Below are 15,506 nucleotides of genomic sequence, written 5' to 3'. Positions count from 1 at the left end.
TTTGCAGAGAACTGAATTTGGAGAAATGTCTTTGCCATAAATTGGAAAGAGGTCAAGCTTTTGTTTCTGCCTGCCTGCCTGCCTTGTTTGCTTTTGTAGGATCTCTTTTACAGACTTGAATGTCTGTTCTGTTACAGGCAGAATCATGTAGAAAAATAGATAGTTAGGTTTGTCAAGCTTCTTTGAATTCTGTGATTGGTTGATGTGATCCAGATTCGCCAGTATTTGATTTTCTATACACGTGCTTTGCTGGTTCATCTTAATGAAGGACGGATGGGCTAGTAAGTATCTTTTCTGTTCAGATTGGAGAAGTAAATCTGAGATCCCAAAACCAACAAAACATAGGATGGTGATGAGCAGAAAAAGCAGCTTTAGAACCAGGCAGTTTGTAATGCTCTACATGTGCCGTGTTTTGACTAATCCATGTATTGGTTAAAGTAATGAGAGCTTTTCCTTTTTTTTTTTTTTTTTAAACAGGTGTGATAGTTGAGTCAAATATACTAAACTCAGAAGCAGAGTCACGAACAAGCTTGCCTGATGTTCCGTATGAACCAGACCTTGATATTGAAATAGACTTTCCAAGAGGTATTTTGTCTGTGATTTTAATAAATATTGTGGGCAACAATAGACATTGTGGGCAACCGTTGTACTTTGTTTCATTATCCTTTCAGAGAAGCTTTTTGATTGCAAGATCCACTTGACTGACTGTTAGGTAAAACTGCCATGTCTTTGCAAGATTAGGGACTTCTGAATTAGTTCTTCCATCTTTCTAAATACAGTATTTGAAGGACAATGCAAAGAAAAGGGGGAATTAACCTTTCACAAACAAACTTGGCTACATCACTTGGTTTTGGACATGGATTTAGGAAAGCTGTTTCAAAGGCTCAAAGTCTCAGATGGCATGTGTCATGGAAAACAGTAATGAATGCACTTTTCAATCACCACATATTTCCATGGGAAATGATGATTTAGAGCAGAAATGACAAAAAGGCAAATTTCCCACTCAAGTTTGTTAGAAAATTGCAAGCTGGTATGCTGCACATCACTCCTGTTACCTTTTAGTGTCTTGTTAATGTCCATACCTATATTTGAAAAAGGTAGTGTTTACCTGAATTATCAGGAAAATCACTACTTTGAGACCTTTCTTGAAAGAAGGTCTTGGTTTTATGTATTACAATTTCTACTACTGTACATAATGCAGGCAACATTGTCTGTTTCCTTACACCATGTCCTAATCAATCCAAGATCCAAGCATGCTCCTAGTTGTAGATAGTGTCTCCCTTGACATAGCTTCTCTTGGACATGTAACTCTTATACATCCTCTGGGTAGCTTCTATATCTGATGTTGAAAGTCTCCTTTTGCCATAAATATCCATGCTAGATGCCCAGACTGGGTTTCTCAATTTGCTGTATGTGTAATTTAAATTCAAGTCTAGAGGTTAGTCTGACCTTCTTAGTCTTAGGAAGTTTATTAACCAGATGCACACTAGATTTTTAGCCCTCTTTATAAGTGAGGCTTGGTACATGAGAGAAAAAAAATAAAGTGGAATAGTAAGTAATAGTGGTTTGTAGTAGATACTGATTGTATTGAAGTGCTTCTGAGGTAAGATTCTTTGCGGTAGCAGGAGAAGGACTGGTGCTTAGTCTAGGGCAGCGTTCTTAAGTCTTTGCATGTAAGTCATTTGGACCAGTTTGGTGACTTGAGTAGTAAGATGTTGAAATCAGGCTATCAGAAGAGCATTCAGTTTTGAGTGAAGACATTATTTGATGGCTAAATGAGGGATGAACTGTCTTCAGTAAAGTAAATAAGGGTGGAAATTGGTACATTAAATCCATTCATATGTTGTCTCATTCTGCTCTGTTGCCTGAAATAGTCTTTTATCTTACCCCTGAAATGTTAAATAAATAAATAGTATTTTAACATATTGCCATGTATCTGTTTACCAAAATTACTGTAATATCCATCATGAGCTAGTCCTCCACCACTTGTATATAATACAGACTAAAACAAGTTTCTCTGAAAGAGTTTACATTCTGATTCTTAATGTTTTTAACCAAGTAGAATGTGCTATATAAAATATGAAACATGAATAGAAATGATGGAAATACATAAAGTGCATGTAGTAAGTTAATTTGTATGTTTTCCACTCGTAGCTGCTCATTCTCACCGTAATGCCAACATCTTAATACCAAAGACTGCCTAGGCAGGAAAAATTGTATAAGGGTCCATAGTAAGAAATGCCTTAGTGACTTGTGATAGTGCTTGAAAGTGATGAGCATTGTGTCCTTTACAATTTATTTAGAAATAAACATTTTTATAGCTTTGTCTTACTTTCAAAATAAGAATAGGTTTATCTCGTCTCACTGAAATCCAGTCTTTGGTAATGTTTATATGTGTGCTTTTGTGGACCTGGTATGTTAATGCACAGTGATATGGTTTATTGATTTTTCAAACCAATATTATTCAAAAGATGTTTAGAAGTAAGTTTCTGTTAATGTATTTTCAGCAACTGAGGAACTTGATACAGAAAATGAGTTCTTGTTACCTCCTGTTTTTGGGGAAGAATATGAGGAACAGCCAAGGCCTCGGTCCAAAAAGAAGGTAATTTTGTCATGCTATTAAAAAAAATCAAAACCACAATATTTAAGTGGGCAAAAACATGCCAGGTTTTTTTTCCAGTTCTCATACTGCTCTAAACGTATTCCTACCTATTCATACCTAATATCCTGTCTTTATGATGTAAATTGATGTATTTCAAATAATAAAATTATTTCAGTTGTATGTCTGTTGCAGTTAACTGTTGGTTTTAATAGGAGTGTGACTTCTAAACTCTGATCCCATTTTTGCTTCACATTGGTAGAAGTGTTGATGAAATGTGCTGGTGTGTGTATACTTACTGTACTCTTAGTGTAAAGCTTTTTTACCTTCTACTTTGAACGAAGCTGTCTCGGTGTTTAATTTGATAATAAACTGGAAGAATGTTGGCATTACCATGGCTTATAATGGGAGCTATAACATCTCCTATATAAAATAGTTTAAAAAAATTTTTTTATTTGCTTGTAATTTTCCCAGATTTTATTTTCAGTCAAAAATCTTAGCTTAGATTTTGCAAATAAATTAGCCATATTCTTTTATTTAGAAGGAAACTAATAAGAAGTAGAGTTTTTGGTGCCTTGCACAAAGCTGAAATGGTTTTGTTGCAATAATTGCAGTAGATATCGCAGCTTTAAAAAAACCAGCCAACTTCCAGTAAAACTTTCTAAGAATAAATGTGTCTTTCTAGTTCTAAATTTGAAGTCTAAACTGTCAGTATTATCTGCTGGACATTATCCGCATGTCCACTGTTGGACGTGCTTTAATTTGGGACCAGTGCTGGCTTTTCCACTGATGGGTTCATGGGTTCATTTGAGCTTAGAAGTTGACCTTCTGACATAAATTTGTAGCATCTTTAACTTCCTGTATGTTAACACAATGAAATTCTATAAATACACCGAATTATTTGGTGCATCATGTGTTTAATATCATTGCTTAATATGATATAACCAATACAGCAACTCCATTATCAAAAATTATTCTGTTAGGAACCAGTTTGAAAGGCAACTTAGAAATGTCTGTCAGCTTAAGTAAATACCGTCCTTAGAAGTATGGTCAACACAGAAACTACCTGCTGAATGAAGCATGTGTTTCTTTGCACTGAACATTCAGTTTGTAATTTGGCCTGCAGCTTGCTTATTCTGCCCAGCTTCTGTGTTATTGCCATTAGTGGCTCTCAGCAGTGTTAACCACTGTGTTTCAATGGCAGGGGGTGAAGAGGAAAGCGGTGTCAGGATACCAGGCTCATGATGACAGCTCTGAAAACTCAGAGTGTAGTTTTCCATTCAAATACGCGTATGGTGTAAATGCGTGGAAGCACTGGGTAAAGTCTCAGTATTTAGATGAAGAGCTTCCAGAATTAGAGGAACTGAAACCAAGTAAGTATTTCTAAAAATCTGTCATCCAGCTTCTTACTTGGTAGGGAGAATTTCTGTACTTGTCTGATTTTCAGCTGGAATTTTTAATAGAGGTTTTCACATGTCCCTAATGTTCTTAGAATGTCTGGCATTATTTTACATCAGAGTTACCAAACTCCTTTTCCTAGTTTTCCCTACTTGGTTCAAAATGCTGGGTCTCGTACTTCTCATGCAAGCCAGGACAGCACGTTCCTGGCTCTTCTGACTTTCTGTGACCATTTTGATTTTTTTGTTTGCATCCTGGTTTCCTAACTTGCCTTGGAGTTCGCACTTTTTCTCGACTTCTAAATTGCAAGGGAGGGGCATCCTACTCTTTGTCCTCAAAAGAGATCTTCATGTGAGGCTGGCATTACCTGGCTGTGGAGCTCTGACATGAGGTGGCCTTTGCTCCTGTGGAGCCTTGTTCTCTTTCTGCGATGCTCCTCTGTGTGTACTTTTGTACTGTGAGGAAAAAGGGGGATTGCTGCTACTCCTGCTGTTCTTCAGCTCCCACATGCATCTTAGCACACTTGCATTATGCTGTTGGATCTTTGGAAAATGCTGTTTCCCCTGAAGGTCTCCCTCTACAGCACTGTCTTCACATCAGCATCTTGGGTCACTTCTCTGTCATCCTCAGCTGTGCATGACAGTACATTAGTCAGTGAGTGATACTGCATTTGGTTAGCTAGACTTTACTCTGATAGCCTTGTTTATTTTAATACAGACCTAATATTTGAACTACTTAAGTACATTTGGACTTGTTCATTAGTTAGTGGAGAGGACATCAAGTCAGTTTCCCACTTTCTAGTCCAAAAATACCCCATCCCACCCTCACTGTGTAATAATTCTGTTGTATAATGTAGAATTTTTTCTCTATTTTACAGCAAAGTCTGTGAAATTAAAGGAAGATCTATTATCACATACTTCAGCTGAGTTAAACTATGGGTTGACACATTTTGTCAATGAAATTCGAAGGCCAAATGGAGAGAACTATGCACCTGACAGCATCTATTATCTGTGTCTTGGGATTCAGGAGGTTAGTAGAGGCTGTAGAGATGGGAAGTAGAGCTGCTGATTTGACTGTAACCCATTTCAGTGGAAGAATGGAGATAATATGGATTTACTGGCTAGGAGCTATTCTTAATATAATGACCATGATCTGGAACACAGGCTGCTGTGTGTAAATCACATTGTAGAAAGCTGTATAGGAAATGAGTTTGCAGACCCATCCTGAAAACTCAAATGCAAACTGGTATATTGTAATAATTTTAAGCTTCTTTCTAGGTTGAAGCAAGGAATTTGCAGTCTGAAATGACAGTTTTTCCAAATGCTGTGCTGCATTTTGTTTGCTAAAGATGGCTTAAAGCAAAAACAGAATGAGGCAAGGCATTGTCTGTAAATGTTTTACTAATTCATTTACTTAGCTTATAGTGGAAACAAGCTATTTGAAGTGTCTTTTTGGGAGAGTGATTTACTCAATATTGCAGACTGTGGGAAGTCAGGCTTTTTTGCAGAGTGCAGGAAATTCTGCTATATTGACTGTCTTCCACACCCTCCCCACAAATTGTAATTACATCGTATTTTGAAGATAAAGGGAGTCAGTTTAGATGTATCATATGTGAAGGCAGTAACATATTACTGGATAATTAGAACAGCTATTCCACAGCTTATCTTTTACATAGAGGCTATCTTAATTTTTGGTACCTAAGGCAAATCATAGATGAAATAAGCAGTCTTCAGAGCTGAGAACAGAAAATTTCATTCAAGTTAAAGGCGATGAAAAATGTATATGACGCGGAAAGCAAGCTGTTCACAGGCTTTGCAATCCTGCTTCAACTGTTTCATACTTACAGCAGAGGACTTGAATCAAATAACAAATTTGTAATCAAAATCTTTTTAAAATAAATAGTACCTCCACTAATTTTTCTGTGTTACGAGTATGCAAAATTAAGGAGTTGATATCTTTACTTCATGGTTGAAATTTGAGAAGCGAGCATTCATTGTTTGGCATTTTAGTCAATATTGCTACAAGGCATGTTTCAAATTCAGCTAGCTTTCTGCTTCTGCACTTGCATGATATACTGTTTCTCTGTATCTTTCTGTTGAATTGAAAATACTCATATTAAGCTGATAAATGCTAACACAAAGTGAGGTATGTGTTTATAAAATGGAACTGAACTAAATTTTTTTTCTTTCACTCTTTGTGCCATTGACATTGTTTATTTTGCCTACTGTGAAAGCTAGTTATATGTAAAACTTTTTCTTCTCATCAGAACCAAAATTTGTGTGGCACAAAGCAATTATCATGATCCTAATACACATACACAATTCTTGAAAATTAGAGGAACAATTTGTGGTCACTTTACTGTAATTATTGCTTATACTTAGCATCCAGTATTTAGTTCAGGTGATTTTAACAGCTCCATTTCATTTGCCCAGTTGTACCACTGCTATTCTGACTGGCAGGTAGATGTGCCCTGTTCTGAGGAGTTTGTGTTTCACAGACAGCAAGTGAGGGATAGAAACATGTAAGCACATGAGCTGTCAAGGGTTGCAGCCAATATCTGTGTGCTAATGGCAAATTGTCTGTATATGGGTATGTGATGTATATGGGTATGTGTTACCCTTCTGAACAAACAGGTTTAAACAAGTTAGTGGTACACTAAATGCAACGTAGTTGTCTCTGTGTGCAACAATACTCCGTTGCCTTCTAGTATTTTCTTAGTCCTTCTTCCTATCTGACAACCCTGATGTGGGTGCTCCTGACAGAATAAATTGCTACTGTGTAAAAGGTATTGTCTCTTTATCTCAGAAGGAACTCAGAGGAGACTAAATGTTGCCATTTCAGGATAAAGTTGTGGCAAAGATCATCAGTGTTTTGCTAACTTCAAGTTTCTCTTCAAAGGAAGAGAATGTAGAAGCCATAGGTTAGAAGAGCACTTTCCCCATCAGCCAGTGTTACTGCACTCACTGTGGCTTAAGTACGGGTTCAGGTTGGAGCTTTTGCTCATGGGTGTAATATGGTTTGAGCACAGGGGAAGTGCTCAGAAGTCTTCAAGTCTTAAGTTATATTTTTGACTTTGTAAAATAACTGTTTTTTCTTAAAGGAAGCACTTGGAAAAATCTGTTCCAGAAAACTGGTCCCTGAGTCAAATGGTACATTTTCTCAGTTTATGCTCATTTGCAGCTGAAATTGTTCTGTTTCCAGCCAGAAATGGTTCCATAATGGTTTTGATAACTCTGAAGTACTGATCCTGAAAAACATCACACTTAAAAATAAAGGTTGTTGCTTGGTCAGGCAGGCATCTAGTGGAGAGGGTTCATCTAGAAGAAGATGTTAGCCTGCCTTGCTCCCCTGCTGCATTGTGGCCTTCATTCTTTGTCCCGGTACAGATTGGGGGGTTTTGATGTTTTTTTGTTTTTGTTTTTTGCACATGTAATAATGGCGTTGTTTAGGCAAAATGCAGGCTGATGGAGCTTGGCAGATGTCTGTTGGAAGGTGCTGTGGGCAGTGATTCAGTCCGTTCTCCACTGTGGGACTCGGAGTCATGTCCAGTTCCTTCCTCTTTGCTGTGGTTTTGGTAGAGCTCATCTCAGGTGGAAAGCTTATGCTAATCCTGCCTCTGCTAGAGTTTGTAGAGTAGCAGAGCACAGCATTATGATGTGGAAATGAAGGTTTGCAGATGCCTGTTAGGTATTATGTAGCAGGGGAGACTGCAACACACAACATCATTGTGCTAATGGTCTGGGGTGCTTCACAGATTGCTACTGGGAATGTCAGGGTTTAGCCAAACACTTACTCTGAACCAGGAAACAGAAATATTTTTGGTTGAGTTCTCACAGGCTTGTGTGGGAATTAGTTTTGAACCAGATTTCAGTCATTTCAGTTTAACTGCCAGCATTAAGTGTGAGTGTTTAATGTGAACCAGAGAAAAAGAAAATTGTAGAGGAGAAATGTGCCAGGGAACAGAGGGGCAAACCCTACAGTAAGCTGTATTGTCTGGTTTAGAATTGCTTTATAAACTGATATGTATAGAAATAAGCACATTTTGGGGAATATTGTGATTTGAAATATTAGTTAAGTGTATCATATAAAATAGTTATCTAAATGAAGATGTGTTGGAGAGTTCTAAGAAGTATATTCATTCATTTTTCCTTATTATAAAACCAAGTGCAAAGATAAGGAAGTCAAGATATGCTGAACTGCCTAGTATAAATGAGTGCTGTGTTTAATGTTATTTCAAGTATGTGTACAGAAATAGATGCTATTTCCAGAAGTGAGTACATTTTTTGTGTCTGTCACTTTTATTGTATTCACTAACAACAGTCTTGTTCACGCAGAGATAACACTGAAGTGGAAAATTTAAGAAGCCAATCCTCTGTTTCTTAGAAATGTTTCCATAGAGGATAATGTCAAATACTAGTATAGCCCTCAGCCATTAGTTCTTGGTAAAGGCTCAAAAGAGTTTCTGTCTGTAAGGTCAAGAGGGTTAAGTTAATTAGATTGCAGAATAGACAGGCACCTTGCACCATTCTATCATTTTTCTTGCGCTGCTGCATATCATTACCACAAATATATGGGGGTTTTTTTTGCTCCGTGTTGAAGGTGCTTTTGTCAGTGTCCAGAGTTCACATTTAAAATGGCAGATTCTTGCTAATTTTTTTTTCTCTGAAGACCTAGGTAGAAGAAAAGATAAATTAATTGGGGTTTTTTAATGACTCCCCATTCATTGATACAGTGTTGCACACAGGAAATTTTGGAGAAAAATGTTAGAGTTCTAATCAATCAGTGATTCATATCCAGTTAGAAATTTACAACATGCGTTATATTAGAGGTAACTCTTAACTGCTAAATATTGGAAAAGTGTTATTGCTTTATTGTTAGATAGTGGTTTTCTTATAAAAGTGAAAGCATTGTACTGAAAAAGAACCCTATAGCACAGGATTTATTCTAATCTGGAATTGTAAATATTGTCCCTCTCTCTTCTCCATAGTATTTATATGGAAGTAACCGAAAAGACAACATATTTATTGATCCAGTCTACCAGACGTTTGAACAGGAATTAAATAAAATCCTTAGAAGTTGGCAGCCGAGCATACTTCCAGATGGTAATTTTCTTTTTGGTCACGTATGTTTTTCATCTCTTAATAGTTCTGTATTCTTAAGCACGTAGATATATACAAACATTTTATGCATTGTGATAGAATTAATTAAAAATCATAAATACATCATCTAAGAGTTCAATTAACTCTGTAACTGTTCTTATTGTCTTGTTTCTTCATAATCCATGCTGCAAGACTTGATTTTGCCTGTTGATCTTAAACTGACTATACATTTTTAGGAGAAAAAGTTAGAATAAGCAGCTGTTCTTCAACCTGTACTTTTTACCTAAACTGAATTTATTTTTTGCCCATTTTTTCCCAGATGGGAAGCAAACAGGCAGGTACTGGGCTGTGTGTGGCTAGGGCTAACAAGCTATGTATTTTAGTCTTTCTCAGCTGGATTGGGAAGACTCTCTGCTATGGTCCTTCTGCTCAGGAGGATTATCAGTTCATGGAGAAAACAGGAATTTTCTCCAGGAGATGGATGTTGGTGCTGAACTGCAGAATACTCTTTCTTCCATCTTTCTCACAATTGTCTCTTGAATGAGGGCTTGTCTTTACCAGCCCTTTTCCACTCTCTTCTTGATATTGGCTTTCCTCTGTATAGCTCTGGAAGAGCCTCTGTATAGGGCCCTCCCTATACCCTGGTATGGTCCAGGGGTGCTTTCCAAGTGAGATATCCATTACTAATAAGAAAGAAGAAGGTAGAGCTATTTGGAAGCATTGCCTGAGCAGAGTAAGATGAACTCAAAAATATGCTTCTTATGAAGGGATTAAGATTAACCCCTTGAACATTTGTTTTTATGTAATAGCATGAGGGACCCACATGTAAGCAATACTGTTGTAATCACAGAAATGTGTTCTGTGTGAAATTGCCTATACTGATATTTCCCATTGGGTGTCTCTTCCTTGAACAGGGAGTGTCTGTGTCTTTAAGAAGTAGTTTTGAGGGTGCGGACATATAATTAAATACGCTTATTAGAGGCTTCTTGCATGAGCGTTTTGTTAAATTTTACAGTAAATATAAACTTGATTCTTTTGCACCTGGACAGTTTATGGGCTAATCCATTGTATTTTCTCTAATATTCTTTTTTCAAAGGATCAATATTCTCTCGAGTTGAAGAAGATTACCTGTGGAGGATTAAACAGCTAGGATCACATTCACCGGTTGCTCTTCTGAATACTCTGTTCTACTTTAACACTAAATATTTTGGCCTAAAAACAGTGGAGCAGCACTTAAGACTTTCTTTTGGCACTGTTTTTAGACAGTGGAAAAAAAATCCTCTAACATTGGAAAGCAAAGCTTGTCTTCGATATCAAGTGTCTTCCCTGTGCAGAGCTGATAGTGAAGGTACTATGGCAGTTCCAAAATAAGTATTGCAGGAGCTTCTCTGAGGGACATCTGGGCGCCTTGTCAGGAGCCAGACATCTGCCTTTGCATAAAGTTTAGCAGCTCTCAGCTCCTGGATCTTTAACTGAAGTGTGTGGTCCGTGGAGACTACAGGGTCTCTGTGTTAAATGATCCTTTTGAGCCCACTGGTCTCCATGCTAAATGCTGTGTCTTTGTGGTGGCTGTGGGTTGCATTTCCAGTTTGCAGATATGCATAGTTGTGGCAACCGCCTTGCAGTACTTGGTGGGCTGCCCACTCTGGGAAGTTTACTGAAAAATGTAAAATAAGTTCACATTACAGCTTAGATGTTGTTGATTTTCTTCTTAAAGATAAAATTACTACTGGAAAAAGGAAACATGAAGATGATGAACCAGTATTTGAACAAATTGAAAACACGTCTGATCCAGCTAGATGTCCTGTGAAAATGTTTGAGTGCTATCTGTCTAAAAGGTAAGCATGATACAGGGTAATACAGAAGTGGTCTAGAGTAGACCAGGTACAAAAGGGAAATGCTTTGATGCAACATGAAATATACTCTCAAGCAAAGGGAGTGGATTGAGATCTTCTGAAAAATTGAAATATCCAGTTCTGTATCTGGACAAGATGTGCAGAAAGTGTAGGAGCAGCAGAGTACTTCAGTGTTAATTGCCAAGGACTCCATCTGAGAATGACAGTATGATTCAGTTTTCTTACCTGGAAACACCAAGTATCTCTGCAGGGAATTACCAGCAAAGGATCTGGTAGGTTTTGTTTGAGAGTTTTGTTTGTGAGGTCACTGTCTCTTCAGTAAGAATTGGATTGAGACAGTGGATTTTGCTTCATGTTAAGTCATCAGGAATCTGAAATGTGTAGATATCTGAGATATCTAGTTTTAAAGCACGCTTAAAATATTTTGTAGTAGAAAAATACTACTGACAGTAACCCAGCATTTAGAAATAGTTTGTTTCCTTCCAATCTGCACAGAAATGAATACATCAAAAAGAAAAGCTTAGGAAACCCTTTAAAAATTTTAATTTACCATCTAAGTGTTTTGGAAGTGTTTGAAAACAGGATTTCGTGGGAAATACTTTTCTTTAATTGGAACAGCCATTTGAGCAACTGATTTTAATGTAGATTTTATGTAACTCTGTTACATAGGTGAGTGATACCAAAGAAATAAAATCAGGTTGTATATGCAACACAATAAATGAAATTAAGTATGAGACGTGTTAGGAAACAGCATCTTACTCTTAAAGGTGAAGAGCTTATGCACAACATAGGCAGAAGTGCAAGCATATGATGTTATAGAGAGAGACAAGTAAAGAGTAACTTGTGATCTGTTAATGTGAGCACCTGTTTTTCATCAACTCAGTTAATTCTGATTGTTGTGGGGGGAGGTTTTTGCCTTCACACTCTACTGTCAGGGTTTGTAGAGGGTGTATCATTAAAAAGTTGAAGCTGGATTTTTGAAATGAGTCACACAGCCAGTAGGGGGGAGAGAAGAAATAATATTTTTTTTCTTTAGAAAAATCTCAACTCTGGGCAAAAGAATGCGCTTAACCCCATTTGTAGCATTGCTTACTGTGTGGTTTCAAGTCCTGCTGTCTTAAAGATATTGGTCACCATTGCTAACTAGAGCAGCAGACTGCTTCTCCTGGTTCCACTTCTAATAACATATACCTCATGTCTTTGAAATAATTTTAATAAAATATTTAACACTTTAAAAGCTATTGTAAAATTTAAGATAATGTTGTAATTTAAGGTAATATTGTAGAACTATTGTAAAATTTAAGGTAATGCCAGCTGTTTGAAATACATTTGGAAATCAGTGAACAGTTGCAGCTGAAATTTCAGGATCCTCTCATTCACAGCTGTGAACACTGCATCATTGCTTGTTCCTATAAAAATACTGGCTTGTCAAAAAAGTAGGAAGGAGGTTAAAATATTTAAATTATTAGAATACTTTAATCATATTTTGCTTCTTATCTGACTCTTAATCTGATTTATGTGACAGCAGAACAAGCCTACATTCACCTCAGCAGATAAAGAGCAACAGCTGAAATTTTATCAGCCAGTTTGGGAAGATTAGCTTCCCTTTATTTTAGCTCTATTTTAAAAGCTTTATTTAAAAAAAAAAAAAATTACCAAAGAAACGTGAAATAGAGTTGACTCCTGAAGTCTGCAGTGTTTATGAAGGAGGGAGCATGAGTGAGCACTTCCACATGCAGAATTGAAAGTTATTTTCTGAGACTTACCTAAATGGACAAAATGCTAGAATTTCCTTAAATGGGTCTTCTCTAGTGGCTTAGAGGATGTGTCTGAGTTGGCTCAAACTCCGAAATACAGTGGGTCAGGAATTAGGGGATTTTAAGACTTACAATAACCAACCCTTTAAGTAAAAGAGGAGGAGGAGGGATTTTAGCTTGTTGTATTTCTGTGCATCTCTCAGAACTACTGTCCTTGATTTTCAAGGGAACCCCAGGCTCTACATTCAGAGATAGCCGCTTATCAGGCAGCAGTGCAAGCAATTACTGATGTCAGTGTTGGCCCTCTGCAAATCTGTTGATCAGGGCTTCCTAAATATAGATGGAAAGTATTTTCTGGTTTAGCAAGTCTTGGATCTGCAAATTTTTGAAAGCTGGAAGAGTCTATGGTCTCCTGTATGCTTGCTAAATCCCAGGTGTCTGCTTTTGGCTGCATTGAGGACATAGGACTGGCTGAACTTGAGCCAGACCCAGCACAGCTCCTATGAACAAGACCACATCTCTCCACATAAATCTCTTTTTTTGTAACTTGCCTACGTACAGTTAGAGTTTTGTTTGTGCAGGTTGTTGGAGCTGCTAAGGTACTGTTTTGTCCTGTGAGGCTGTTTTTCCAACCTCCTTGTGTTTTCCCCCTTGTAGCCCACAGAATCTGAATCAGAGGATGGACATGTTCTATCTGCAACCAGAGTGCTCTGTCTCCGCAGAGAGTCCCATCTGGTACACTGCCACTTCACTGGACCGCAACACTTTGGAAAATATGCTAGTACGGGTTCTTTTAGTAAAAGATATTTATGATAAAGACAATTATGAACTGGATGAAGACATAGATTAAAACAAACTTCCAAAAACCATCAAGAAAACAAACAGCATTAGATATAGTCATGCTGCTAGACCTTTACTATGGAAAACATTTCAAGTTTACCCTTTGTTTTATGAGTTTTGTAGCAGTGTGTACCCTCACCTGGGTATTACCATGTAAATAGTCTGTGAGTGAAAGTTTCCATTATTCTGCATAGTGGTTTTAGCATACATAACAAACACATTTCAGATTCTTTTTTTATTATTTATTTGATTAGGTATGTTTGTAACTTTTTACATTGCAAAATATGAATGAGAATGTGCCATGTGTAATTTTTTTTTTCCCTTGTAGTAAGAGACATCCATGTTGCACAACTCTGTTGTTGGAAGCTCCCTTGAAAGGAGGCTCCTTTGATGGGTTCTTAAACCAGATGGTTGTGTATGGGTAGCACTACTAAAGTTTAGAACTTGCTGTGTCTTTCAGAATTTTTAAATAAATTGTAAACTAATAGGTTTTTTACTTTTTAGTTACTGAAGCCTTATAAGGTTATGTAGAGAGATTCCATCTTATGTACCAAAAATAGACAAAAGAGAATGCTGTCAATATTGGTGTACTGTAATGTGAATCTATTCTGGTGAAAACATTTTTTTGTTGCCCATATTAAAACCTTAGTGTCCTTTCCTTATTTGTGACTCTCTCTCAATTGCCCCTACAAATAAAATATATATATATATAAAAATAAATGAATATAAACTTAAAGCATGTGGTCATCAAGACATGTATTTTGTAAAAAAGAAAACCAAAAACCCCTCAAAAAGAAACAAAAGGAAAAAAAAGAAAAAGAAAAAAGAAATGTCTGATGACAATGCTGTATAATTCTTTTCCATCTTTACTTTTCTGACCATAAATGCTGGTACCTCATATTACTGTAAATCTGTCCTTTGTAGCCTTAGAAAAAGGGATTTTATGCTGTATTACATAAAGTAATATGGTATGCAAAATTTTTAACTTTTGTTTGTCCTTGCATTGCTGTATTTAAATACAGTCAATACTTGACTATGGGTGGGAAAATTCTTTTAACTAATGCCTCCATTCAAAAGCCATATGAGATAGGAAGTTGCAGAAAGTTGGAAGATAACTTTTTTAAGAAAAGACCTCTCATTTGTTCTATATCCTTTCATTGTGCTTACTTTGCATAAGGAATCTGATTTCCAGATTATAGGTTTAGTTGCTTAAGTTTTGTTACTTGCTCTTGTTTAACTGATGTGAGCAACATGGTGGTTCATGCGATGGTTTTGCTATTGTACTGAAAAAAATGTAGTAGAATATTCTACTATAAACTAGTCATAAGTTTGGCTCTCCTAAATGGCATTAAGCATCTGTTGAGAGGAATCATCTACTAAAGGGGAAACTTTCTATGTATATATGTTACCACCTGAGGATTTGTTTCTTGCAAGGGCTGCATGGCTTTTTCATTTTCCTTAGCTTAAAAGAATGCACATAGGGATGCATCTTTCTATATAGAGAAATAAAGCTTCAGTTGCTTTGTTTTGTTAAGCAAGTTTATTTAAATTTCTGCTATTCTTCTGTGTCCATGAGTATGTTTTAACTTTAGATATACCACTATTTCAAAAGTAGATGGAGATGTATGTGTTAAATTTTTGGGGTTTTTTTTCTGGTGGCTCTACCCTTCCTGTGAAATCAAGAAATACTATGCAGCGCCAGTGAGTAGGTCGCTAACAGCTTCAATGCTCTTTTCCCTTTGTGAGTGAATACATAAGAACTTAGTTCATTAATGCTTGTTTTTTTCAAGCAACAGCCATAGAATATGCCCATGATACATAAAAGTGATGAAATCAAGAATTGCAATCATGGTTTTGTTCTGGTCCCTCCAGCTGAACACCTGACTTGACCGTAAGTTAAATTTTATGTATGGGAATCATCATTACTAATTACCTGCCTAAAATGCATCATGTGCCT

General features: G+C 36.8%; 1 protein-coding gene across 16 annotated transcripts in view; it reads left to right on the top strand.

Annotated features, from left to right (window-relative positions):
• Positions 1-15,083, top strand: part of ZMYM2 (zinc finger MYM-type containing 2) — a 99,471-nt gene extending 84,388 nt beyond the window's left edge. For all 16 annotated transcript variants that reach the window (XM_074816073.1, XM_074816065.1, XM_074816078.1 and 13 more), the window contains 8 exons: positions 478-585; positions 2,508-2,602; positions 3,804-3,972; positions 4,875-5,026; positions 8,985-9,099; positions 10,193-10,444; positions 10,814-10,934; positions 13,367-15,083. In XM_074816073.1, coding sequence (XP_074672174.1) covers positions 478-585; positions 2,508-2,602; positions 3,804-3,972; positions 4,875-5,026; positions 8,985-9,099; positions 10,193-10,444; positions 10,814-10,934; positions 13,367-13,559 — 1,205 coding nt within the window. In that variant the 3' untranslated portion in view covers positions 13,560-15,083. The remainder of the gene's footprint in view (positions 1-477; positions 586-2,507; positions 2,603-3,803; positions 3,973-4,874; positions 5,027-8,984; positions 9,100-10,192; positions 10,445-10,813; positions 10,935-13,366) is intronic.
• The last annotated feature ends 423 nt before the right edge of the window (positions 15,084-15,506 follow it).

The sequence above is a fragment of the Strix aluco genome, chromosome 2, assembly GCF_031877795.1.
Source record: "Strix aluco isolate bStrAlu1 chromosome 2, bStrAlu1.hap1, whole genome shotgun sequence".
Classification (NCBI taxonomy): Eukaryota; Metazoa; Chordata; class Aves; order Strigiformes; family Strigidae; genus Strix; species Strix aluco.
This window is presented reverse-complemented; position numbering and strand designations above follow the sequence as displayed.